The sequence below is a fragment of the Pseudopipra pipra genome, chromosome 23, assembly GCF_036250125.1.
Source record: "Pseudopipra pipra isolate bDixPip1 chromosome 23, bDixPip1.hap1, whole genome shotgun sequence".
Lineage (NCBI taxonomy): Eukaryota > Metazoa > Chordata > Aves > Passeriformes > Pipridae > Pseudopipra > Pseudopipra pipra.
This window is the reverse complement of record NC_087571.1, coordinates 5,460,294-5,484,690: the sequence shown is the minus strand read 5'-3', so window position 1 is coordinate 5,484,690 and position 24,397 is coordinate 5,460,294. Positions and strand designations below refer to the sequence as shown.

At 54.8% G+C, this 24,397-nt stretch overlaps 5 protein-coding genes across 5 annotated transcripts in view; 2 read left to right on the top strand and 3 right to left on the bottom strand.

The window, feature by feature from the left end:
• Positions 1–24,397, bottom strand: part of LAYN (layilin) — a 118,789-nt gene that overhangs the window by 7,218 nt on the left and 87,174 nt on the right. The gene's annotated exons all lie outside the window — the stretch shown is intronic.
• Positions 318–7,585, bottom strand: C23H11orf52 (chromosome 23 C11orf52 homolog). The gene is made up of 4 exons (XM_064634578.1): positions 7,050–7,585; positions 4,124–4,164; positions 3,345–3,391; positions 318–3,041 (listed from the first exon to the last, which is right to left on the bottom strand). The coding sequence occupies exons 1-4, from the start codon at positions 7,235–7,237 to the stop codon at positions 2,805–2,807; spliced, it is 513 nt and encodes a 170-aa protein (XP_064490648.1). The 5' UTR covers positions 7,238–7,585; the 3' UTR covers positions 318–2,804.
• Positions 10,671–12,658, bottom strand: HSPB2 (heat shock protein family B (small) member 2). Its single transcript, XM_064634577.1, has 2 exons — positions 12,486–12,658; positions 10,671–11,614 (listed from the first exon to the last, which is right to left on the bottom strand). The coding sequence occupies exons 1-2, from the start codon at positions 12,577–12,579 to the stop codon at positions 11,163–11,165; spliced, it is 546 nt and encodes a 181-aa protein (XP_064490647.1). The 5' UTR covers positions 12,580–12,658; the 3' UTR covers positions 10,671–11,162.
• Positions 14,439–17,468, top strand: CRYAB (crystallin alpha B). The gene is made up of 3 exons (XM_064634394.1): positions 14,439–14,828; positions 15,733–15,855; positions 17,144–17,468. The coding sequence occupies exons 1-3, from the start codon at positions 14,631–14,633 to the stop codon at positions 17,345–17,347; spliced, it is 525 nt and encodes a 174-aa protein (XP_064490464.1). The 5' UTR covers positions 14,439–14,630; the 3' UTR covers positions 17,348–17,468.
• LOC135401983 (alpha-1,2-mannosyltransferase ALG9-like) overlaps positions 20,057–24,397 on the top strand; it is a 28,365-nt gene continuing 24,024 nt past the window's right edge. Inside the window, exons 1-5 of the mRNA XM_064634607.1 lie at positions 20,057–20,337; positions 20,869–21,025; positions 21,164–21,367; positions 21,779–21,937; positions 22,257–23,423. Coding sequence (XP_064490677.1) covers positions 20,172–20,337; positions 20,869–21,025; positions 21,164–21,367; positions 21,779–21,937; positions 22,257–23,423 — 1,853 coding nt within the window. The 5' untranslated portion in view covers positions 20,057–20,171. The remainder of the gene's footprint in view (positions 20,338–20,868; positions 21,026–21,163; positions 21,368–21,778; positions 21,938–22,256; positions 23,424–24,397) is intronic.

The following is a 24,397-nucleotide window of genomic DNA, read 5'->3' as shown; positions in this document are numbered from 1 at the left end:
TGGAGTGAAATGGGGTGAGGTGGGATGGGATGGGGTGCGGTGGGATGGGGTGAGGCGGGATGCGATGAGCAGGGATGGGCTGACCTGAGGTGCGGCGGGTACCGGACCCGCTCTCCCGGCCGTACCTGCTCCCGGTGCGCGTCTCCGGTTGCCGTGGGGACAGGGGCGGGATGGGGCGGGATGTCCCTGGCTCCGCCCGCAGTCGGGACAGGGGCCGGCAACGGGGACTCGCGAACAGGGAGCCGGGAACGGGACTGGGATAAGGGGGGGGCCCGAAGCCCATCACCGCCCCCCCGGAGCCTCCCCCAAAGCGCGGGTTTATCACTAAAAACGAAACATTCCGCCTTTAATGCTACATCAACATTAACGCCCACGCGTGACGCCCGCGGGAGGCACAGGAGATACAATGTCGGGGGATTTTAATGTTCAAAAAGTGCCAAACCGAGTCCTTCGGAAAAAATCCGTCGTGCAGAACAAGCGGCTTTCACGTTTCTCTGCTGGAGAACAGGCAAAAATCACCACTCCTGGGTGGGAGCATGGGATTGTCTCCAAGATGTGCTGCACTTCCAGAAACGACCCCGAGCACTGCAGAGCTGGAGCTCCTCAGGGAGTGGGAGATAACCCACCATTCCAGGGCCCAGGCTCTCACTGAAACACGGCTGAGCTCCCACCCATTCATAGCACAGAAGGGCTGAGCCACAGACCAACAGAACTGAATAATGTGACTTAAATCTCTGAGCCAAGCCCAGTCCTGTTTATGTCCATGGCAGAACTGGTTTGACATGATGGATGTGCAAATATACACCAGTTTGGGCCCAGGACTTTGACTTTGGTGTCCCTGCAGCTTGACCTTAATGTCCCTTAATGTCCCCAGTCCCAGCTCTGCTGCTGGGGGAGGAAAAGCTTCTGTGCCATTCTCTGTGCATGCCACTGCAATAACAGGCTGTTTGCACTTGGATTGGTTTTTAAAATCGTTTGTTGCAGTCTTGCACCTCCTAGAGACCCTCCCATCTCCTGAGCTATAGTCCACATTTGATGATGTTTCTAAAAAGATCCAGTTTGTTCCTGTGATGCAGAGGGCTTGGCTGGAACTGGAGCCTTGCTGATTGTACCAGGGGTCAGTGCAAGGAGAGACATCCCAGCTGCCCAGCAGGGACCAGGTCTGGCAGCCTGTCTGACACTGGGCTGGCACAGCTGAGTGTCCCAGTGCCCCACAGCTCCCTCCAACTCGTGTCAGTAAACCCTGTGCCCACTCAGTCATCCTCAGCCCAAAGGGTTTCATGCTGGGCGTGGAGCACAGAAAGAGGAGCAGGAAAGGGAGCTCAAAGCCAGCCCTTCCAATAGCATCATCCTGTACCTGTTGTAAATTAAGGGCAGCCCTTACAATGGCCCCACTGAGGTCAGCTGCACAGCATAGGCCAAAAAAACCCCCTTTTTAGGTAGAAAAATATATCATATCCATTATAAAAAAGGACCTTCTACACAGATTCCTCTGCCCTTACAACAGCCCTGCTGACAGCACAGCCAAAAGGTAGAAGAAGTTCAAGATTGGTCCTCAAACAATTCCACCTTAGCAAACACTGCCCACACCAGCTTAACTTTTTGCAACAAGCAGGAACTCCTTCATTCTTTTTACATTCAGCTGAGTTATAATATGCAATATTATGTATGTATACAAAAGGTACCAAGGCGCCCACTTTTAAACACTGGCAATAACCAGGTTGTCCCACCACCTGCATCCAGCTCTGCAGAGCATTGCTGAGGAACAGAACGTGCCAAGCACTGATTTAGGACCTGAAGGCAGTGCCAGGGCTGCCAAACCCAGTGCAGGGGCAGGAGCCTTTTGGACAATTGCTGGGCTGCATCATTAACACTATTTTAGATCCCTACACAGACACAGAGGGGTGTCTGGGAGGGTTAGCAGGTAACACCTCGTGCTGTGTGCTCTGTGTTACTGGGGTTTATGACTAAGGCTGACAGTACAACATGAGGAAGAATGGAGGCAAAGTCCAAAGTCCTCTCTAAGGCTGCCCAGTATCTCAGGCTGCTGGACTCTAGGGACTGGATAACTGCCCTAAATCCAGGGTTGCCTCGCAGCTAAACCGCCAGTTTTCCTTGTTTCACTCCCAGTCAGAGCCAGGAGCTCAATTCTCACTTGTGTGCATGGAGGGCTACAGATGCACAGCCCACCAGTGAAAGGAATTGTCCTGTACCCCTCTTTAATTCTGTGTTCCTGGCTCGGTTTTCCAGAGCTGTGCATGGCCACAGAACACTGCTTTTTGAGAGAAGGGCCTGCCCACAGTGCATGGCTGCAGCCACGTGGCAGGTGTTGGAAGAAGACATTGCAGTGGATGCTGTTGAAGGTTTCCTTTCTTCACAGCATCAGCCACGTGTCAGTCCTGCACGTTCAGAATTTTCTTAACACTGACACAAAGCCCTGTGTCGGGACCTCCCTCGTCCCAGCCCTGAGTTCTGTGTGCCACGTTCCCAGATCCAGCTGTGCCACAGCAGGGACGTCCTCCCTGCAGCTCTGAGCCTTCACCAGCCCAGGGGCAGCTCTGCCACCTCCCAGTGCTGACAGGAGGTGGGTATCCAGCGTCAGGGACAACCCTTCCAAGGGGAAGAGGGGTTTTTTCATCAGCAGAATCAGATGGGGAACTCCCCATGCTGTGAGAATGTCTGTGGTGGGAGACCCTTCCCCCCAGAGTCTCACTGTGTCCACGAGGCTCCCTTGGATCTGCAGCATCTCTAAGTCTGAGAACTCCTTTTGCTGCTGAAGGAGGAGGAGGAGGCCACCAAGTCTCTCACACCAGGGTGCCATTCTTGCTGTCGTACTTGAGCCTGGCCCTGGGGAAGTTGAGGGTGGCATATTCCGTGGCATTCTGCAGCTGCAGGTTCTTCACCTCGGCCGCCGAGCGCTCCCGGGCCTTGGAGAACACCTGGATGTCTGCATAGTGGATGCTCTCGTCCTGCTGCACCCCCTGGGCTTTGCTCACCGTGGCGTAGACAGGGACATCAGGGACATCTTCGTACGTCGGAACCTTTGGGGAGGGAAAGCTCTGGAAGCTCAGCTCCCTGGGCTGCTGCTGCCCCTGCCTCCCCCAGCCCCACCCAGCCCTCTGACACCTCAGGGGTTTCATCCTGCTGCTTCCACTGCGCTCCAGGGGGGAAAAACAGTGTCCTGCACACTCTTCCCACAGCTGGGAATGCCTACACAGGGTGAGAGGGTTCATGGCTCTGGACAAGCTGCCCCGTGTCCTCCCAGCCCATCCAGCCCAGGGGGTGGGGGCCAGCTCTGCCTTCTCACTGCACAGTCAGGGAAGGAGCTCTGGGAAGCTGGTTACCTGCCTGCCAGGCTGCTGCTGTCCACTCTCATGCCTCACATTAGTTCCTGCAAGGGAAACACCAGCAAACCAGGTTAACAGCTGTTTGTTGTTCCACCTCTGGGTGCAGCAATGCAGTGCCCGGCCCAAGGGCTCTCCCCACTGGGCACAAATCAAACCTCCTCCTCATCTGCCACCCTCAGCCCTGATGCTGTCCCTGAGAAGAAAGCCTGGCCTTGTTTCTTTGGGAAAAATAAGGTTTCCCAGGATGACAACATGCTGTGGACCACAGTGTTCTTGGCAGAACCCAGGAGTACAGACACAGCACAGAGAGCTTCCTTGTCAGGCCCTTGGAGAAGTCAGATCCAGTTTTAACTTTGTTATTTCCTTTGCTGCCTGACAAACATATTTTGCCCAGCATGGCCCAAAGGCCACAGGACACAACTGAGCTACTTAAGGAATGCACTTTATTCTGGGGGACTGTTGTCAGGCAGATGTTTGCAGCTCTTATAGGAGTTTGATGCTGCCAACTGAGAGCACTTGCCTGTGTTTTGATGTGAGACTTTGATATTCTAAAGATGCTGCTGAAGTCCCTTCCCTCCCCCATGGCACACCACACCCTTTGCTTTAAGATTCAAAGAAATGTTGCCTTTTGCTTCTACCAAGCTCCTCTTGAGGAAGGTTAAACACAAAAAGTGTGGGAGGGGAGCTCAGGGATCCCCCCACAGCCAGCACTGACTGATGTCACCCAACCAGGGGCTCAGCCACCCCACCTCTAAAGCATTTTCACACGTTCTTACCTTGCTTTTCCTTCTTTCTTTTGAAAGGGGAAGGACACTTCCTGAAATCAGAGAGAGACACGTGAGCCCTGACAATCCCCAGCCCCTGCCCTCCCAACACACAGACCCAAACCCCCCCCCGGGTACCAGGGCTGTGTGGGGTGAGACAGGCCCAAGAAGTGTCTCAGAACATCATCTCAAAGAGCACAAACCCTGCTTGGGGGGTCAGAGGCTCTGACACCCCCACTCCCTGTGCTTTGGCCCCCGTGCCCAAGGAGCAGCCTGCACAGAGCTTGTGCTAATTCAGTGGTTCAGACAGTTTTTCCTGTTCTCAGCTTTCCACTTAGAGCACAACCAAACCAAACAAGCTGTGCACTTATTATTAGCCAAGCCAAACCCTAATCTCAGCTGTACCTGTGTGACCAGGAGGAGACAAGCCAAACACAGATATGTTCCAGCCCTGGGATGAACAGGAGCCAAATCCATTCCAGCTGTAACAACAGAGCCCAGAGCTGAGCTCCTGCAGGCTGGGGCTGGCAGGGGAGAGTGCTGTCACATTGTGGGACAGATGCATGAAGGAAATGTCACCAGTGCAGGACGTTTAGGGGGGTCAGGGAGCAGGTGCCAGCCCTTGTATGGCTCCTCCTGTGCACACACGTCCCTGTGGTGCTGGCCACGGACCAACAGTGCAGCTGAGGGGCTCACAGGCCTCTGCTGGATGGGGCTGCAGGGTCACCATTTGGTCTCCAAGGGTGTGCATTTGCCAGTTGGTCGTGCCACGGTGCAGTGCCCGAGGCAGAGCTGTGCCCCTGGCGGGCGGGGGAGCAGGACAGCGGGTGCAGTAATGCCTTTGGCACTCCAGTGGGAAAACAAAAACCCAGCCTGAACGCAGGCAAAGAACCTGGAGACGTTCAAAATGGTCAGTAATGATTAACCAGCCCTGCTGGGGAAGGCAGGGGCAGCCCTGGGGAAGGCAGGGTGGCCACACGCAGGGATCCGGCGCCGCTCCACATGTCCCTGCTCTGAGCTGCCCACGGGGGCACTGAGAGCCCTCCAGCCCCTGACAGGCAAAGTCTGGAGGGCTAGATCAGGGCAGAACTGCTCTGACCCTGAGATCAGCTCAGCTGGTTGGAGCAAGGTGCTAATTACACCCAGGTTGTGGGTTTGACCCGTGTACGGGCCATTCCCTTAAGAGCTGGACTCGATGGTCCTTGTGGCTCCCTTCCAACTCAATTTGTTCAATTTGCCCGGTAGTGGTTCTCCCTTGGCTCTCGCAGCTTCCTCCTCCACTGTGTGCAGGGTCTCCAGGGCCCTCCTTGGCAAGGCTTGTGTGCCAGAGCCCTTTCCCTCGGGCATGCTGTGGGTTGCAATCAAAGCAGCCCCATTTGAGGCAGAATCAGCAGGTCCCCTCTCCCCTCGGCTGCCAGGGAGGCTGCTGGATCAGCTGCTGGTTTGGTTGCCTCCCTCCCCTTGTGGAGGGAGCATTACAGGCAGTGTGTGGGCTGGAGCTATTCTGGGCTGTCTGCAGGATAAGCACAACCAGGCAGGAGACAGCATCTCCCAGTAATTGGGACATGTGTGGCAAGGGAAACGAGAGCAGGGAAACCTCTCCCCTCTTCTCAGAACCGGGTCAAACATGTTGTAACTCCCAGGCTGAGAGGAGCACATCGTATTCTCCATGACAGCACACATGTCCCTGCTCCTGCACTGCTTCTTCCCCTTTTCCCATGTCAGTGCCATCCTGGTTTCGGCCCTACATAATCCTAAATTTGGGTGTGTTTTCCTGTCTGTGCACACTTTAGTGCCCTGAATGGTGAGAACGACCTGGAGCCTGCCCTGCCCGTGGTCATGACTGCAAAGGCACCCAGGCCCGAGGGCATATTCATCAATAACTCTCTTCTGTGAATAAATTTGCTGTAATAGCTTTTCTTTAAACACCTCAGACTGTGCCCCAGGCACCCCCTGGTCAGGCCCTTTGTTCGCTGATTGCCCTGGGTACCTCATTAACCCTCCAACACAGGGTAGAGGAAATAAAATGGGAGTTTTGGTGGGTGACACATCAAGACCCAGCCTTCCACCCCCCACCTCCTATTCCTAAATCCCAAACTCCTCTGCCCTCCAGCTCAGGGCTCAGGTTGGCAGGACCTCGGCGTCCTGAACCTTCCTCCACTAGGTGATGCTGTGCCGCTTGGAATTATTAAAAACCGCCGATGAATTTCTCATACTTTTAACAAACGCGGTGTTGGAGAGAACGTCCTCGGAGCTTCACTCTGACATTCACGGCTCTTCCCCTGGTTCCACGCTCAGAGCCGAAAATATTTCCACTTGGCACCCAGTGATGCTCCACTGTGCCCTTTCTCTGCAAGCGGGAGGTCCAGGGCACGGCGCGACCCAGGAGGGATTAAAGTGTCACCCTCCCTCCGTCCCTCCCAGGGAGGAACAGCGACAGCATCTCCAGAACGTGGCCAGGATTTCCAGAGCGTAAATAAAGCCCGGACAGCCGCAGGCAGGGAGAGGGGCTGGAATAGCTGAGCAGGAGGGGGTGGCCGAACCCCAGGACCCCTCCCAGCAGTGCGACAAAGGGACACCTTGGGGTGTCTCCCTGCCCGGAGGGGCGAGGACAGAGGTTTGAAGCAGCTCCTTCCCAGAGCTGCTGCAGGAGCCGAAGCTGGCACTGCGGGGAGGTGGCACAGCCCGTCGGGGCTGAGAGATGTGACAGCAAAGCCCCTCGTCCCCCCTCCCCTCCTGCCCCTGCGCCTCCCTCTGCACCCCCCCAGCCGTGACCCCCCGCTCCCTCCTCCCGTGCCGGGGTGAGCCGACCGGGAGCGGGGCTGGGAGCCAGGGGGGAGCCCTGGCAAGCCCAGCACAAGGACGCAAAGCTCCCAAAGTCCTCCCGAAGCGCCGGAGCCTCCCGTGCCCTCCGCGCCCCTGCCCGCGCCGCACTCACCCCGGGCGCCCGCAGCTGCACAGGTTGCCCATGTCGCTCCTTCCCCCATGGAGCTGGAGCGTTCTCTGGACGGGGAGAGCTTGTATTTCCTGGTTCCTGCTCGGCCCCTGGCTATTCCAAGGGAGTGTCTGGCAGTGTCGGGTTTCTCTCCATGGGCTGCGCGGGGCTGTGCTGGCCCCGTGTGGCATCTACCGGGGGTGGCCCCCGGGGCCCGGGTCGCCCCCTGCTCACCCGGGGAGGAGGGGGCGAGGTCGAGCGTGCCCCCAGGGCTTCACCCTCGGGGCTAAAACTCTGCTTTCTGGTTCTCGCAGTGGCCGTCCCGCCGCTGTCCCTCTCTGCCCCCGGCGCCATCCCGCTGATGCCAGCAGTGATGCAAAAGGGGACGGAGGAGGGACTTCAAATGTTCCCGAACAAAAGGAGAAGCCCCAGAGTGGGAGCCCTCAGTGCTGTTCCTGCTGCTCATCCCTGTAACGCCAGCAGGATGTCAGAAAAATGCGTGGCACGGGCTGGCATCACCTGGGAAAGAGGGAATCTGCTTGGGAAGGCCCAGCAAGAGGGGGCTGGCAGGTCTGCTCTCCTTTCCTGACCTGCAACCCCAGGGACACTGGTGGAAATCCACTCTTCTTACAGCTCCCTGGGTGAAAGTGTGCAGTGTTGTGCTTTTGAGCAGGGCAGAATCCCATGAGGCACCTCACGTCATTAAGGGCCTGCAGTACAGCTCTCAGGCTCCCCCTCAGCATGGCAAACAGGAACATGAACGTGTATTTTATCCCTCTACTCCTCTGAGAGCCCTTCAGACTCTGGCTGGTCATTCCTGGGCTAATCCTGGTACCCAGTCTCAGGCAGCACTAGGAGAAGTGATGCTCAATTCCAAAAGATACCATGTGAATGTCATTCTCGAGCAGAACCTGTGCCCCACAGCTGTGATTTGGCACAGACCCAGTTCTGTGCAGCTCTGAGTCCCTCATGGGGTGTCCTGACAAGGGGGTGAGTTTTAATTCACCCTTCTGGTGGGCTGTGTCAGGAACTGGCCCCAGTCCCCTCCTCCAGGTGTGCCCATGCTCTCAGCAAGGTTCACAGCATCATTTATCCCCTGCCCAAGTGCAGAGCAAACCCTGTGCCTGTCCAGGAGTGGCAGGAGGAGAAGGATCATTCTTTGGAAGGGCCACAGGGCAGAGCTGCTCTCTGGGCTGAGTCCTGGATGAGCTGTGCAGAGCCCAAGCCTTGCTCTGACACTGCTTCTCATCACATGCCTGGAGAGATGGCACATCCCAGTCTGCACCACAGCACCCCAGGGAGAAGTTAGGACTTGTGCAGGCAGCTGGGATTCAGTCCTGATGCCAACAGGACCCTGTTCTCAGGGTCCTGCAAAGACCAGGTGGTGTCAGGAGCCTGTCCCTGCCTGGGAAGTTGCAGACTGTGTGTCTCTGGCTTTGCCACAGACACTGTTGTTTTAGTGAACCAGTGGCTGTTTTGATTTCTGGGATAACTTGGGCTTTGTTGCTTTGTGGGGAAGGAAGAAAAAAAAAAGGGCTGGGAGCCTGTTCCCATCAGCCTCTTTCACAAATACTGGAGCTGCTGCTTTGAGCTCCACCAGAGAAACAGAAAGGCATCAAAAACATTGGCAGGGCCGGGGAGTGCTTGGCTGCCACTCTGCATTCCCTCCTCAAGCTGTGTCTGCAGGGATGAAAGAAAGCATGGCTTCCAGCAATCCTGCTGGGCAGAGCCAGCAGGCTGTGTGGAGCAGAGCCTGCCAGGGGGCAGAGGAACAGCCCTGGCTGACACCAGGCAGTGCCAGCCCCTCTCTCTGCAGCCCTGCCCAGGGCAGCTGTCTGGGTGACAGGCTGTCAGACTGGCACAGGGCGAGCCTGCAGGGGCCCAGCAGTGGAGAATGAACTCGTGGCAGAGCAAGGACAGGGTGAGGAAAAGCTGGGGGGGGAACAGAGCTGTGTGGTGACTGCTAATGCTGGGCATTTCTATGGCAGTAGTGCCCAAGGCACTCCCAGTGCAGCCCCAGCCCTGGCGAGCTCCTGTTCTCAGCCCCCAGTGCTCCAGCAACCTGCAGCCCTCGTGCTGCCCAGGCAGCATCTCATGCTCTGGCACGTGCCAAGTCTGCACTGGGTGTGGATGTGCCCTCCTTTGCCCAGCCTGAGGGTCATATGTTGGCCATCCTCCCTCTCCCCACTCCCGGGAAGGAAGTTTATCCCAGTGACAGGAAATGTGCAGTGAGAGAGGGGACCATCAGCCTTTCTTACCAGCACAGGAGATGCCAGGTCAGAGGCAAAGAAAAGCCTTTTGTAGCTGCTGCCCTGGAGTGTCTCTGAGTTTGAAGACACATTTTATGAGGGGGGACTAAGGAAATGATGGCCCTGCCTGAGCCCACACACAGACACAGGTCCCTGCCCTCCCCACAGGGATTTGGGCTCAGGAACTCAGCCCTCCTTGGACTGGGGGTTTGGGTGGGTGTTGGGTGACTGGGATGCAGCTGCTTCAGGTGACTGAAAGCCACCAGCCCAGAATTATCTCTGGAGTTATTATTAAGGACTTAGACAATGCCTGTTATATTTCTATTTTGACAGTGTCTCACTGGCAGCAGCGTGTCTGCTTCCAGTTCCCGAGTAAGGGCATCCCCCAGGGGTCCAGGCTGAGTGTGGTACCTGATCTGCACCAGGGCTGGAGGCTCAACCACCCTCCCACTGGGTCCTGAGCCAGCAGACAGGGCTGCTCTTAATCTGCCTCTGATCCTCCCTGCTGCCAGGGGCCCTGAGGAGCAGAAAATAGCTGTGTAGTTCCAGCAGCAGAGGGGATGTGCTGCCTGGGGCAGAACGCTGAGCAGGGCATTGCTGGCCCCAGGTACCCATGGAGGCAGAGGGCAGAGTCCTGCAGGGCACACCCCAGAGGGGAAAGGGAGAAGTTATATCCCCATGGGTGTCTGAGGGAGAGCTGCCCTGAGGCACGCCAGGGACCCCCATATTTAGGCACTGACACAGCATTTTGCCTGCTTTACTTGGCTCTGACGGGACAAGGGCTGCAGCTGGCACCTGCTGAGCCCTTGGGGCCGCCCGGGGCAGCAGCTGCCCCGACAGCAGCTCACACGATCCTGGCCCAGCATCACGAGGCCACGGGGACATTTCTCATGCAGCCAGTCAGTGACACCACAGAGCCTGCAAAGGGGCCAAAGCCATCTCCTCTGGGACTGCACAGAGGGTGCTGGGGGAATCTGAGCAGAGCCTTTCCCTGCAGCATTCTGGGGTTCACTCCCCTCCCAAGGGCTGAGAAGGTGGGTGTGTGCATGAGCCCGGTGCCCCATGAAGCAGAGGGCTGAGGCAAACAGAGACCATGGCATTAGTTTACCTGGGCTAATCCCACCTGCAGGTCTGGGGGTGCACAGGGACCCTCCAGGAGCTCATCACTCTGCACCTTCTGTCCTCGAGGCTGCTCCACTGAGGGCTCCCTACAACAGACCCTGCAGCTGCCCCTGAGCCAGGAGGTGAATCACAGATGTGCCCCTGGGTGCCCCACAGTCCCTCCATGTCACCACTGATGCCATTTCCACAGCTGAGACACTGTCCATCCTTCCTGCTGCAGGCCAGAAGCAACAGGAACCCAAGGCAAGCAAGAGAAGACCAGAGGCATGTTTATTCCTCCTCCCTCCTGAGAACTGCAGGCACTTTTACAGACCAACAAGCACCTCCCGTGTCCACAAAGCTCAGCCACCAGCTCAGAGGCAAGGCACTGGGATCATCTCTTCCCTCTTCCCTCCTGGGCCAGAGCACAGCAGCTGTTTCACAGTCCACTGTGGCACAGCCTCACAGTTTGGGGTAAGAGTGGCCCTGGTCTTTTGGGGTGAGGGAAGAGCACCCTGCCTGGTGCTCCATGAGCACTTGAGCTAGGAGAAAACTCGCATTACACTCACTCCCTCACACTAGCACTTCAGTTCCCCTCTGTTTTCAGCTCCAAGTCCCTTTTTTCCAGCCATCAGCCTTGGGAAGCAGCAGTCTGGCTGCCTCAGAGCCCTGCTAAACACTGATGGTGAGAAACACGAGTCTGTCACCGTGGATTCCCCATCCCTGTCCCCCCCACCTTCCCAGTGCAAGCCCACACCTGGGGCCTTTAGGACTTCTCCTTCTCTTTTCCTTCCTCGGGCTGCTCCTCTTTCCCCACTGGCTGCTCCTCCTGCGTTATCTTCACCTCGTTGACTTTGGCCTTCAGCTCCTTGCCGGTGCGGGGAGCCACGATGCTCAGGATGCCATCGTGGGACAGGGTGGCCCTCACCAGCAAGGGGTCGACGTCCAGAGGGAGGATGTAGGTCCTGGTGAACTCCCTGGAGATGAAGCCGTGGCGATCAGCCTTCTGGGGGTGCTGGCCCACCACCTCCAGCAGGTTGTCCACGGTGCGGACGCTGAGCTCGTCCGGCAGGAACTGGCAGACGTCCAGGAACACCTGGAATTTGTGCTCGTTCAGGCAGATCTCCGAGGTGCCCCGGTCCAGCTGCTTGTTGATCCGAGGCCTGATGTAGTAGCCGTGGTACAGGGCAGGGGCTAAAATCTCAGATGGGGACACACCTGGAAAGGAGACTTGGTGAGGAGTGTGGGGTTCCTGAGGGAGGGGCTGGAGGAGGATGCTTGGCAGCAGACAGGGAAGGGTGGCAGGAGGAGGCTGGCACCTGGCACACACCTTGGGTTTGCCACCACAGCAGCACAATATGGGTGGAGCCTCTTGCAGTTCCTACCTTTGTGTCTCTAAAACACACACACAGAGCCTGCCAGCCACTGCCTCCCACCACACAGCCCAGGGCTGCCAGCGAGCCCAGGGCTGGCATCCAGCTTCACATGTCTGTTGGGTGGACTGGGAGGGACTGGGAGGTGCAGTGGGTGCTCTGCAGTGCAGAGCCCACAGCCAGGGATGGGCACGGAAAATGCTGATGGTGAAGAAACTGCCCTGAAGAACTAAAGGCCTTTTGTGTGCCATTGTCCGGGGGGCTTTCCTTGGAGCTTTTTGCCTTTTCACGCTGTTGTGCTGGAGCTGAATGGTTCTGCTGCTGCCCACATTCCTTCCCCTCCGCCAGCCACTGCCCAGCTTTGTGCTGAACACCCCAGCTCAGCTTTTCTCCACATCCCCTGGCTGAAAAAACTTCCCCCCCCCCTCCCCTGAGCCTTTCGCTCCATGTTTTCACAGCATGTGCATGAATGCCAGAGCATGGGTGGCATGAGGGAGGGACAGCACAGACAGCAGTAGGCATGGATGGAGGAAGTGGACATGAAGAGAGAGACCCTGGCTATCCCCCTGGTTTGATCTGCATTCTTACCCTCCGAATTCCTTTGCTCCAGTTCCCTTAGCCTGCTCCGCAGGTCAATCTGCCCAGGGGAGCTCCACCACAGCCTTCCTGCAGCAGGGCAGAGAGAGGTGCCAGGGGGATCCCACCTCCTTCCTTACCTTCTCCGAAGTTCTGGTCGTAGATCTTGCTGGGGTTGGCGAACTCGTACTCGGAGCTCATGGGGTGGGCGTGGGGGACGGTCCGAGCGGCCATGGCGGGGCTGGGGACAGGGACCTGCCGAGCCCTCGCTGCCTCTGAGAGTGAAGGCTGCAGATTGCAAGGTTTTAATTGGGTGAATTCCAAAGGGAGGAGTGTGTGATAAAAAGATGGACCAAAATAGCCCCGCGCACAGGGCCCAGGATGCCTCGCCAGGGTGACGGGAGAAGCTTCTCGCCGCATTCCAGCAGGGAGTGCAGGCACTGCCGGCAGTCACGGACACCTTGGGAACATCCCACACGTCCTCCCAGCCCCGGAGAGCCCCTTCTGGAGCAGGGGCTGCACGAGGGGAATGGGCAGCTGGGAGGCACAAGGATGAGCTGAGGGAGGCTGAAGTGGGGAAAGGCAGGACAGAGCCCAGGCTGTGCTGCTGGTGGTGCTCCAAGGCCTGTCAGCAGGTCCAGGGGGTCCCTGGCACTGGTATGGATGGTGCTGATGGTACTGATGGCCCTGAACCCCCCATGGGGACAGGGCAGTAGCTAATGCTGGCTGGTGCATGTTCAGGCTGTGCAATGAAGTCACACCCATGGCCCAGATCAGCCCCTCCCGTGCCCTGCACATGGAGCCTGATTTTTGGAGGGGCTGAGCTCCTTTGAGTGATGAAGTGCTGCAGGTAGTTAAGCTGGACTAGACAGGATCCAGATCCCACTACTGACACCTCCCCACCCTGGACTGTCTGCTCCAAACTGGCTGTCCAGGCTGTTCCCTTGGCCAGGGCTTTGGCATACTGAGTCCCGGAGAGATCCCTGTGCCAGGGATCAAGAGTTAACCAAGGGGTGAAGCTGGCACAGACCCAGTCCCATTGGACAGGGCTGGGGGCTGCTGGTGGTGCAGGAGGGGAGCAGAGCCCAGTTGAGCTCCACGTACCCTGAAACCAGAGATTTCCCTGAGCCCGTGTCCCTGCAGTGTGAGGGAGCAGGTGCAGTGCTGTTGATGTAATGGGGAACTGGAGAGGGTATTTATGGCCCGAGCTGCTGCACAGAGCAAATTCTGCTCCCTATTCTTGCAGGCAAGCTGAGAGGAAGAGGCTCAGAGCCTTTTGCAAAGGGCTGGCAGTGCTGGCAGTAAGAATGATGTGCCCCTGAGCCAGAAATTGCGTTTAAGTTACGAGCTCTCAGAGGCAGAGACGAGTTCTTGCCCTTTAAGTACAGTTGCCAGGCTGAACCCATTCCTGTGATTGAGGCTCACAGGCGAGGCAGGAATTAAAATAAATGTGTGAGTTAAGATGTATTAGGAGCACATATAGAAAATGAGCTTAGTGCAGGGGCACAGGCAGACAGAGGTGGCTCGAATCCTGAGAAGGCACCATGAGCATGACCAGGTTTTCTCTGTTCTGGCCCTCTGGGGCTCTGAGGTCACAGTGTTGGGCTCTCCAGTGGTTTCTCTGATGGGCTGAAGACCAGAGGTGTTGGGCTGAACAGTGGAGAAATCCACCTTCCATTCCCACACACCACTGGGCACAGAGGCAGCTGTGGGGCTTTCCTGGGCTGCAGTGCCAGGGGCATCCCAGCAAAGACCTGCTGGGATCTTCCCTGCCCCCTGGCTCCATGACTCCCTTCGCTGTGGGCAGGGGCAGAGCCCTCCCCAGGGCTGGTGGGTGATGTGGGGAGCTGAACTCTGGGCTCTGGCAGTGGGAACAACGGCCCCTTGTCGCGTTCCCTGGGAGCCAAAGATAGGAGCTGCATTGATCCCGCTGGCATCCCAAGCAGCTGGGAACATCCGCCAAGCCCGCCTGGGACTCTGCAGATAAACAGCACGTGGGGAGCGGGGCGGGCCGGGCACTTTGGCTTCTTGCTGCCCCATTGGGCTCCTTTTCTTCTTCTCCCCTTCCCCCTCCTCCTCAGCAGCGCGTTCAAATCCCTCAGACAGCTACTGGGCACCGCCGAGGGGACCGGCCCAGGAGTGGGACAATAAAATCCCTGACACCACTGTTCAAGAGGCCTCGGGGGGGTGGAAGGCCAGGCCAGCTGCACGGGTATAAAGCTGTCCCAGGCTCCCAGCACGGCACTGCAGCACAGTTGTTTGCCAGGCTCCTCCAGCGCTCTCCAATGGATATCACCATTCATAACCCCCTGATCCGCAGACCCTTCTTTTCTTGGTTGGCACCGAGTCGTATCTTTGACCAGATTTTCGGGGAGCACCTGCAGGAGTCAGAGCTGCTCCCTGTTTCCCCCAGCTTCAGCCCCTTCCTGATGAGATCCCCCATCCTTCGGATGCCCAGTTGGCTAGAGACAGGACTCTCTGAGGTAATCTTTGCTTCTTCATGCTCTTTGTTACCGCTGTGTGCGCATCCTGCTGGCTCTGGAGCTGGACACCCAGGAGAGCTGAGAGCCTGGAAGCTGCTTGGAGGTGGTTATTTAGGAGAAGGCTGGGGAAAAGGGTGCTGTGCTTGTGGCTCTTCGTTAGGCAAGAAGCTCTGCGTGCTCTGCTCATCGTTTGGGGCTGAGAGCAAGTACTGCCATAGTGATGGGAAGAGAGGCAAACTGAGGTGGCTCTAAGAGCTGACAGAAGACAGGAGGAAGCCTGATTTCCCTAATTTCCCAGTCTGCTATGCCAAACTTCCAATCCCACTCCCACCTGAGAAGCAAACAGCACAGGGGCAGGGGCAGTGGGATGCTCATGTCAGGCTGCTGAGGAAAAAGGGGCCTATTTTAAAGAATCACTGCCGAGAAGAGCAGCGTTTTCAGTAAGATACAGGACCCAAAGGATCAAGGAGAAGGAGTCTACTTGCTTCAGGGGCTGAGCCAAGAGGCACTTGCCTGTTCTACGAGTCAATCTCTTATTTACAAGTAGCTTGTAGAGCTATTCTGAGCAGAAGGAGGGAGAGGAAAGTATTATTTTAATCTTTGCATAATGTTTGCCCTGATTTAGCGACCTGGGTCTGGCTGTGCACTGAAGCAGCCATAATCAGCACTACACCAACTCAAGGGGCAGCTTTAGCAGATTTTAACAAATTGAGAATCTCAGGTACCGCAGGGATGGGCATTAATGCAAGGCCAGCCAGGGACAAAGCCACTCAGATGAGAACCCCAAAACCAAGGTCAGTGGGTGTGTGGACACCAGCTGAGTGCTGACCTGCCGTGTTCTGAGAGCCTCTTGAAGCAGAAACCCTCACCTGCTCTCTCCTGAGGTCACCTCCTTGTTTTGCAGATGCGACTGGACAAGGACAAGTTTTATGTAAACCTCGATGTGAAGCATTTCTCCCCCGAGGAGCTCAAAGTGAAGGTGCTTGGGGACATGATAGAGATCCACGGGAAGCACGAGGAGCGCCAGGTACCTCTGATTTAACTGTGCCACTCCCAGCGGGAGCTCCCTCACCTCCGCTGAAACCAGGAGGCTGCAAAACACTCCTCTGGGCTCACCTCAGATACTTGTCATTGTTTGTTTTATCAGCCAGCCCCAATGGAAGATGCTCTGTGCAAACCCCCCCAGCTGATCCCAGACAGGGCAGCAAGAGGGTGAACATTTATTGCTGATGTTACATGAACTGTGAACCCAGCTGGAAAATCGTCTTTGAAATGGGCATTTTTGGGCCTCCCTCTTTTTGGGCAGAGGCCAGAAATGCAGGGAGGTGTTCAATACACTGACAACAAGCTGTAACAATCAAACCACAAAAGGAACCAGTGCACTGCCCTGTTGTGTAACCTTTCCTAGGCCCAGCTATGAGTTTCTAACCCTTAAAAGTTGTGTTCTGCTCTCATAATCCCACTTCTTGCTGGCCCTGGAGACCTGGGTGCCAGCTGGGCAGAGAGAAATCCAAAGCCATGTTCAAAGGTGGATGAAACAGCATTTTCCAGCCCCCATATCCCTCCTACCTCCTGTCCCCAGTTCCTTGCTGGAAGGAAGAGAACATTCATGATAAAGTAGCTGCAATTGCCATATCAATATAATAATAATAATAATAATAATAATAACAATAACCATAACAATAATAATATAGTAATAGTAATAGTAATAATGGCATGTAATCCTGACAGAGCTACTGCAACTTTTTTTTTGCTAAGAACATAATAAAAAAATAACAATAATACTCAAAATAATAATAATAAAAATAAAATATCTATATATAAAAATAAATCGAAATAATATCAAAATAATAATATAATAACAATAACAATATAATAACAATAATAATAATAGTAATAATAATAGTAATAATAATCCTGTAATCCTAGTATAGTTTCTGCAATTTTTTTTGGCTAAGAACACAATCCAGCAGTCTAACAGAGCTCAGCTCTCTGGGGCTCTGCAGACCCTCGGGAGCTGGTGTGGTTGGCACTGCAGGCAGGCCTGGTGCTGCCCCTTGCCCAGAGTTGGGCAGTGAAGCCCAGAGGTGGAACACAAAGCCTCCTCCTGCCAGCAGTGTTTGCACCCGCAGGCACCTGCACCCAGCCAGGGCAGTGCCTCCCTTTGGCCAGACTTGGCTCTGTTTAAAGAGGGCAGCTCATTTTAAAAGCTCCTTTAAGTCCCTGGGAGGTTTTCCTTCGCGGGCTCCCCGATCCCAGCTCTGCCTGTGCCGAGCGAACGCTCCTCACTGTGCCTGTCCCTTCTCCTCCCGAAGGACGAGCACGGCTTCATCGCCAGGGAGTTCAACAGGAAATACAGGATCCCCGACGACGTGGACCCTCTGACCATCACCTCGTCCCTGTCCCTGGACGGGGTGCTGACCGTGAGCGCTCCCAGGAAGGTGAGCGACGTCCCCGAGCGCTCCATCCCCATCACCCGCGAGGAGAAACCGGCCATCGCAGGCGCCCAGAGGAAATAGGGCTGTGCCCGCACACAGCCCCCCCCGGGGCCAGCCCACGGCACCTGGCACCAGGTGCTGAGGGGCTGCTCTTATTATTTATGCCGAGTAAGTTTACTAACGAATAAAACATGAATAAGCAGTTTGTATTTATTTGTTTTGGGCACCAAGCGGAGTGGTGGGGCCAGGGAGCTGTGTAAGGTGAACGTAGCTGGTACCATCCTTCCTTACAGCTTGGGTGGCAAGTGTGGCCAGGACAGCTTGTCTTGGTGTCCAGAAGCACCCATCCCACTCCACATTACCTTCTCTAATGTTTTGCAAACATCCAATGCACGAGTCTTTTCCTTCAGCCGTGCCAGAGGATTTCAGAGTGTTTCACAAGCCACAGAAAAGTTTCTCCAGTGGAGATTAAACTGGTAAAACAGCTTCATGACAATTGAAACCCATCTGGAGTGTGGGTATTCGATAACAACTGACTGCAAGACAACTGTATCTTAAATCTCCAGAATGACTCACGTTGTGGAGAAGCATCCAAGTGCTGCAGCCAGTTCAGAGCAGTTGCAGATGAAAACTGCAGAGCTGCAGTTAAACACAGATATCTCCCAAGAGGAGGAAAACATCCTGCTCTCATGATGCAAATCACATCCCTTTGAAACTGTGATGTTAGTGCCCTTCAAACAATGAACAGCATCTGATGTCTACAGCAATAACCTGATTTATGCCGTCATTGCTGAGTGATACAAACCACTACTAAGTCCTTCTCAGGCACCATCATCTGCTTAGCACCTCTCTTCAAAGGGATATGAGCATAAAGGGAAGTCTGTATTACTGGAATTGAATTCTAAAATTCATCTTCAAAAAGGGCAGAACGCCACAGATCTGTCACACAGAGCATCAGACTCAGTCATGACCTGACCTATTTTTTATGTTCCTTATACCTGCTAAGGCAGAAGTTCTGTGAGAAGGGATCTGTTTACACCTCAGCTGAACTGAGAGGTTACCCTTCATTCTGTGTCTTTAGGGGAGAAAACCAAAATGAGCACTCAGTGATGAGGGGTCATTGTCAAACACCTCAAATCCCCCCTCATTTCAAGGTCTGGTGTTTCCCATTAGCTGGTTCCAAAAAGCCCTCCCAGTTAAGGTGTTAATTGGGCTTGTCTGACCAGGCACAGGTTGAGTGGTGACTCACAGTCACCTCTGCACTCACTTAGGTCACAAACAATCCCCATTAAACAGCAGGAGGAATGTTTTCCACACGATGCTACATTTGGCTTTCATGTGTGACGGGTCTTTTTGCTCGAAGGAAATCCCTGTAGCACTGTGGGCAGACAGCCTTCCTGGTTTCTGAGCCTTTTCCTGCATCCTTCTTGTTCCTTCTCTGAGTGTTGAACACAAGCAGAAAAAAAACCCCAATGCTTCCATGTGGTGGCCTGTAGTGAAGCAGGACTGAGCAGCTGGGTTGCACAAAGGAGGTTCTAACTCAGGGTAGGGGCCCAGAAACCAGTGAAGTTCTTGTTCCAATTCTAAAAGAATAAAAATTAAAAAAAAAAAATGAGGAAGTAAGTGGGAAATAGTGAGAATATATCCAGAAAGTGCATTTCCCCTGAGGGAAATGGTTTTTTATAGTCCAGGGTTTTGTTGGGCCCAAATGCAGGAGCAAGAAATGGGCATTTTGAGTGAAAGCTCTTTGGGGATGATGAGGTCAGCTAGACAAGAATACTTGAAATGCAGATACCACTCCCTGAATGACCTGAAATATCTGTTCTGTGGTGGCACAGCAGCACAGCTCAGCGGGGAGAAAATGCCAGGAAACATCTCTGTCACCTCGAAGCACAGATGTCATCCAGGAGCTCCCCTTTACCTGCACCTCACATCCAACAGGCTGGTTCAACATCTCATTCTCTGATGTTTCCCTTGTAATCTGGAGTGCAAGGTGCTTCAAAGCAGTGAGGATGCTGGAAAGGAAAACTCCCATTTAGCACGGTTAAATATGAGTTTGGGTTTTTTTTTCCTTTCCTGGAGGGGGGAGGTGGTGTGGTAATTATTTTTTCTGAGGTGTTATGCTCCATGTCTCAGCACTGAACATCTCTCTGGGTCACTTACTCACCCTTTGAAACAGAGAAAGGGATTCACCCAAGGCCACAGGGACCCAGTGCCTCCCCAATATCCTGCCACCCACAGGGCAGGGTTAGGGGGGATACTGGGGGGAAATTTTTCCCTGTGAGGGTGGTGAGGCCCTGGCACAGGTTGCTCAGAGAAGCTGTGGCTGCCCCAGCCCTGGAAGCGTCCAAGGCCAGGTTGGAGCCATCCGGGGCAGTGGAAAGTGTTCCTGCCCATGGAATGAGATGAGTCCCTGCCCATGGAAAGTGTCCCTTTCCCATGGAAAATGTCCCTGCCCGTGGAACAAGACGACCCAAACCACCCCAGGATTCTGTGATTCTACGATTCCTTAGCTTTGTAACGGCTTTATTTATTTATTTACGCACTTATTTATTTATTTAACGCCCATTTCCTGTTGCGCAGAGGCTCAGAAAGCTCTCCCAAAGCGCACCTCCTTCCAAGCGCTGGGGAGGCGGCGGGGGGGATGCGGCGGCTCATCCATCCCTCCATCCATCCCTCCATCCATCCCTCCATCCCGGGGAGCACCGGCAGCTCCCTGGATCCCCCCGGGGCGGGGAACCGGCTGCTCAAAAGGCACCGGGGATGCCCCGACGCCACCAGCAGTGGCCGCTGACCGGCCCCACGTCATGAGCGAGCGACTTGGGCTCCGGGAACCGCGGGCTCCCAGTCCCGGGGGCTCCGAGCGCCGGGGGCTCCGAGCCGCTGCCGCTGCCGGTGCCCGGGCATGGGGCTCCGCCGCGTCCTGCTGCTCGGGGAGGGCAATTTCTCCTTCGCCGCTTCTCTCTGCGGGGCCGAGGGCACGCACGTGGTGGCCACTTGCTACGAGAGCGAGGAGGAGGCGTCCCGGCGAGGGGGAGCCGCGCGGAGCATCCGCAGGCTGCGGGAGAGCGGTGGGTGCGCGGGTGGGATGCGGTGGGATGGGATGCGATGGGATGCGATGGGATGCGATGGGATGCGATGGGATGGGTGGTGGGACCCCCGGGCACAGCGGTGTAGGAGGCAGCGGTGTCGCTGAGCCCTTTGCTGTCACCGTCCTCTAATCAGAGCTCCATCCAGAGCCATCGCGCTGCCGTGCCCCTGTCTCCAGACCCTTGGCGTCTCCTCCCATTCCAGGCGTCTCGTGTGAGGGATTGGAACGGTCCGTTTGGCCAAATCAAACACCCTAAAACCTGATCAGGCTTAAATAGTGCTGAAATTGCACTGAAACCACTATTTTCAAGTATTTTCAGAAGTTTCCACGAGAGGTGAAGTGGAGCCCAGGCTTCCTGGTGTTCCTAATGCACGGCTGGGGAGATGCCTGGCAGCTCTCACCTACTTTAAAACCGATTAGAGGACTTGCATTCCTGCCTTTCTCTGAAATTTTCCCTAGTGATAAACATCACACCCTTGTTTGTTTTTTTTTTTTTCCTTTGCTGTTGCAGGAGCTGAGGTTGTGTTTTCTGTGGACTGCACCAAGCTGAAGGACTACTTTTCACCAGAAGAAAGACAATTCGACTGTATTTACTTCAACTTCCCCCACTGTGGGAGGAAGGCTGGGGTAGTGAAGAACAGGGAGCTTCTTGCCCACTTTTTCCGTAGGTGAGTGACCCAGAAATAGTTCTGTGCTGGTTGCCTGCTGTGATACACGTTTGTAGCTGTGCTCTGGGTGCTTTTCTGGCCCTGTGAAATTTGTGGGTGTGCTAACAGGGTTCTTCTCGTTGGTGCCTTTCCTTCCAGCTCCGCAGAAGTGCTGGCAGAGGAGGGAGAGGTCCACGTGGCTCTTTGCAATGGCCAGGGTGGGACACCTGCAGACCAGCCAAGGAGGGAATGGCACAACAGCTGGCAAATAGTGGCTGTGGCAGCAGGAGCTGGATTTATCTTGAGCGATGTTCATCCTTTTAATGCAGAGACAATCCATGGATACAAATGTACAGGTTACAGGTAACCATCACATGGCAAAACAGAAATTCTGATATTTGTGCTCTTATAAAGGCCAGCATTGGTGTGTTCTTTTAGTATCTTGTTTGCTGGAGTGGAACTCCTTTTAAATTCCCTTAAAATAGCTGCAGTTCTTTTTCATCTCTAAGCAGAATAGCCAAGATTCAAATGCAAGCTTCTTGCCAAAGTACCCTCTAAAAATAAGACTGTCTTAGGATTTTAAAGGTCAAAATCATCAGGAGGACTGTGGTGTGTGTGTCTGCTCAGCAGGCAATCCCAGCAGGGTTGGAACAAGGCCTGGGATTCACTGAGACGTGTGTTGGTGTCACATGGATTACCTGTGCAAGGCTTTCTTGTGGCACGTTAAATATCAGAAATTATTGATGGCTTTGCTGTGGTTTTGTGTGTTGTCAGGAGCCAAGATAAATCCTTCTGTGTAGAGGGTGCCCTGAACCACATTTTCACACGGAGCACTCCACTCCCGTGTTTCACACCCGGGAGCTGCAGGATACAACTGGAAAGCCAAAAGGTTTCTTTTCAAGTGCCACAAGTCCTCGTGGATAAAATTAACAGGTGAGTTTTATAATTAGTTTCTGTTTGGCTCTCAGTGGGAGTGACCAGGTGTCAGATAAATGGATATGATGATTGGAAAGCCCCGTTCCTTTTTTATTAGCAAATTCAATTAATTCTTGATTGCAACCTGGAGACAAACACCAGTGTCCTGAAAACATGCAACACGTTTGGTGAGAGGCTTGGCTTGTTCAGGTAGTCACTAAAAACTGGCTTAAGAATGTTTTGGGTGAATTGCTGCACTCAAATTATGGCCAGAGGAAGGCTATTCCAGGGAAATCTGTTTAGTGGTGTCTGTAATCTGCACTTTTATTTTTCCCAGGGGTTTCCTAGAACCGAATTCAAACCACCCAGTCCGGACAGTGAAGGAGGAGCTTGCTGCAGGGCTCAGCCAAGCCTTTCCAGTACAGGACATTGACTCCTGCCTTCCCCTGCTCCACCAGGGCCACCTCGAGGGGGTTTGTCCCTCCAGTATCTTTTGGCTCGCTCTGAGCCCAGAGGAGATTCCAAGCCCTGAGGAAATGTCTCATGGACCTGCAAATGGACCTGTTTTATCTTCCTGTGCTGATTTTTGCCAGGGCACAAAGAAGAATGTACCAGAAGGACGTCACAGTCCAAAGCAGTTTTATCTCAGACCGTCCCTGCTGCCTCATGCTCGGGCAATAATGCAGGAAGGAGCCTTTTTCCCAGGGACACTCCGTGTTCTTTCTGGGCCAGTTTTCAGGAGGTGTCGTGTCTCTCCTCACTCCATGCCTGTTTTTCACGAGGTGCTCATTGTGTTTGCAGTGAGCAGGGGTACAGAGAGCAGCTGTGTCCAGATGTTGGTGAATAACGTTACATCCACCATACATTCCCTTCAGCAGACTGGCACTAAACCAAATATCAACCTGCAGGAAGCAACGAGCTCTGAAGCAACTGAGCTAAGTGACTTTGCTGCTTTTGAGTCTCAGCTTGGTAAAATCCAGTACTTCATGTGCATGGAGACAGATCCCCCAGGCTCCTGTGAGAAGGGCTCCTGCCTGGGGGTTATAAGGACATCCCATGAGCTAGTAAGCAGTGAGCTGGTGGTTGTCTTTGCCTCACTGAACCTTGACCTCCTGGCCATGCTGCTCTGTGGAATATCCGACTGGAGAATGCTCTGGACACCGGACACACGGTTCCTGAGGCAGTTTCCTAGAGGAGAGCTGAGGCTTTTCAAGAGTTTTTCCCTCTATCCCCCTTCCTACGTGCACGACGTCAGCTTTTGGGTTCCCGAGGGGGAGCAGTTCGACGAAGTTGCTTTTCACACCCTTGCCAGGGGGGTGTCAGGTGAAACGGTGGTTTCCATCCAGTTAAGGGACAGTTTCCAGCAGGCAGGAACGGGGCGGAGGAGCCTCTGCTACAGGCTGACCTTCCAGTCCTGTGACAGGGCCCTGAGCCGCCGCGGGGCCGCGGAGCTGCAGCTGCGCCTTCGGGAGCAAATCCAGCAGCAGCTGGGTGTGACCCTGAGGTAGAATGTTCCACCCTGGGCTCAGGTGCTCGAGCAGCACCTGGGCAGGTCTCTGCTCTGGCCAATGTCACCTGACACGGTGTGTGACTGCAGCGCCTCTCACAAAGGCGGGGTGGACTTTGAGTACCTGCACGTGTTGTAAATGTGGAAATTCCTGTTCAGGAGGACCAAGCACCTCCCTGTTCTCTGTGTGTGTAATGAAACCTCGTTTTATAAAGTGGAGCCTTTCTTTCCTAGGGTCCTGTGAGAGTGGACTCGATCTCCTTGCTGATGCCAATTCACTTTTCCTATTCCTGTTTATGCTTGCCCAGCACCTTATACTGGTGGTGATTATCTCAAGCACACCGAAACAGGGAGGATCTCACCATTTCCCAGGCACTGTGTGTGTTCTGAGCACTGAAAACCCTGTGCAGATGCTCAGTCCCTGTGGGAGGATGGTGGGTCTGGGTTGCCTCACACAGCCCATCTCAGCAGAGGTGCTGGGGATGGGATCCCAGCCGTGGACCGTTTCCTGAGGAGCTAATACAGATGGAAATCACGGAATCCTAGAATGGTTTGGGTTGGAAGGGACTTTAAAGCTCATCTTCTTCCACCCCCTGCTATGGACAGGGACACCCTCCACTAGCCCAGGTTGCTCCAAGCCCTGTCCAACCTGGCCTTGGACACTTCCAGGGATGGGGCAGCCACAGCTTCTCTGAGTGACTAATCACAAATTATTTCCATCGCTATATTCCAAAGGGTCCTAACTAGTCCTAAAATAGCTGTACCACCAGCAGTGCATTATTTGCTGCAGCAGATGTGACTGCAGCTGATACAGAACTCCAGCACCGGCCTGAGTTACCCAAATCTGTGTGTGCGGGGCAGGGACCATGTGTGCGGGGCAGGGACCATGTGTGCGGGGCAGGGACTGTGTGTGCGGGGCAGACACCGTGTATGCGGGACAGACACCGTATGTGTGGGACAGACACCGTATG

Coding starts and splice junctions, on each gene's coding strand:
- C23H11orf52 (XM_064634578.1), bottom strand. CDS start 7,237: ATGCCACACGGGGCCAGCACAGCCCCGCGCAGCCCATGGAGAGAAACC. Junction 4,165..7,049: donor TGCAGCTGCGGGCGCCCGGG/GTGAGTGCGGCG, acceptor CTCTGATTTCAG/GAAGTGTCCTTCCCCTTTCA. Junction 3,042..3,344: donor AGCAGCAGCCTGGCAGGCAG/GTAACCAGCTTC, acceptor CCCTCCCCAAAG/GTTCCGACGTACGAAGATGT.
- HSPB2 (XM_064634577.1), bottom strand. CDS start 12,579: ATGGCCGCTCGGACCGTCCCCCACGCCCACCCCATGAGCTCCGAGTAC. Junction 11,615..12,485: donor CGACCAGAACTTCGGAGAAG/GTAAGGAAGGAG, acceptor TCTCCTTTCCAG/GTGTGTCCCCATCTGAGATT.
- CRYAB (XM_064634394.1), top strand. CDS start 14,631: ATGGATATCACCATTCATAACCCCCTGATCCGCAGACCCTTCTTTTCT. Junction 14,829..15,732: donor TAGAGACAGGACTCTCTGAG/GTAATCTTTGCT, acceptor CTTGTTTTGCAG/ATGCGACTGGACAAGGACAA. Junction 15,856..17,143: donor GGAAGCACGAGGAGCGCCAG/GTACCTCTGATT, acceptor CTCCTCCCGAAG/GACGAGCACGGCTTCATCGC.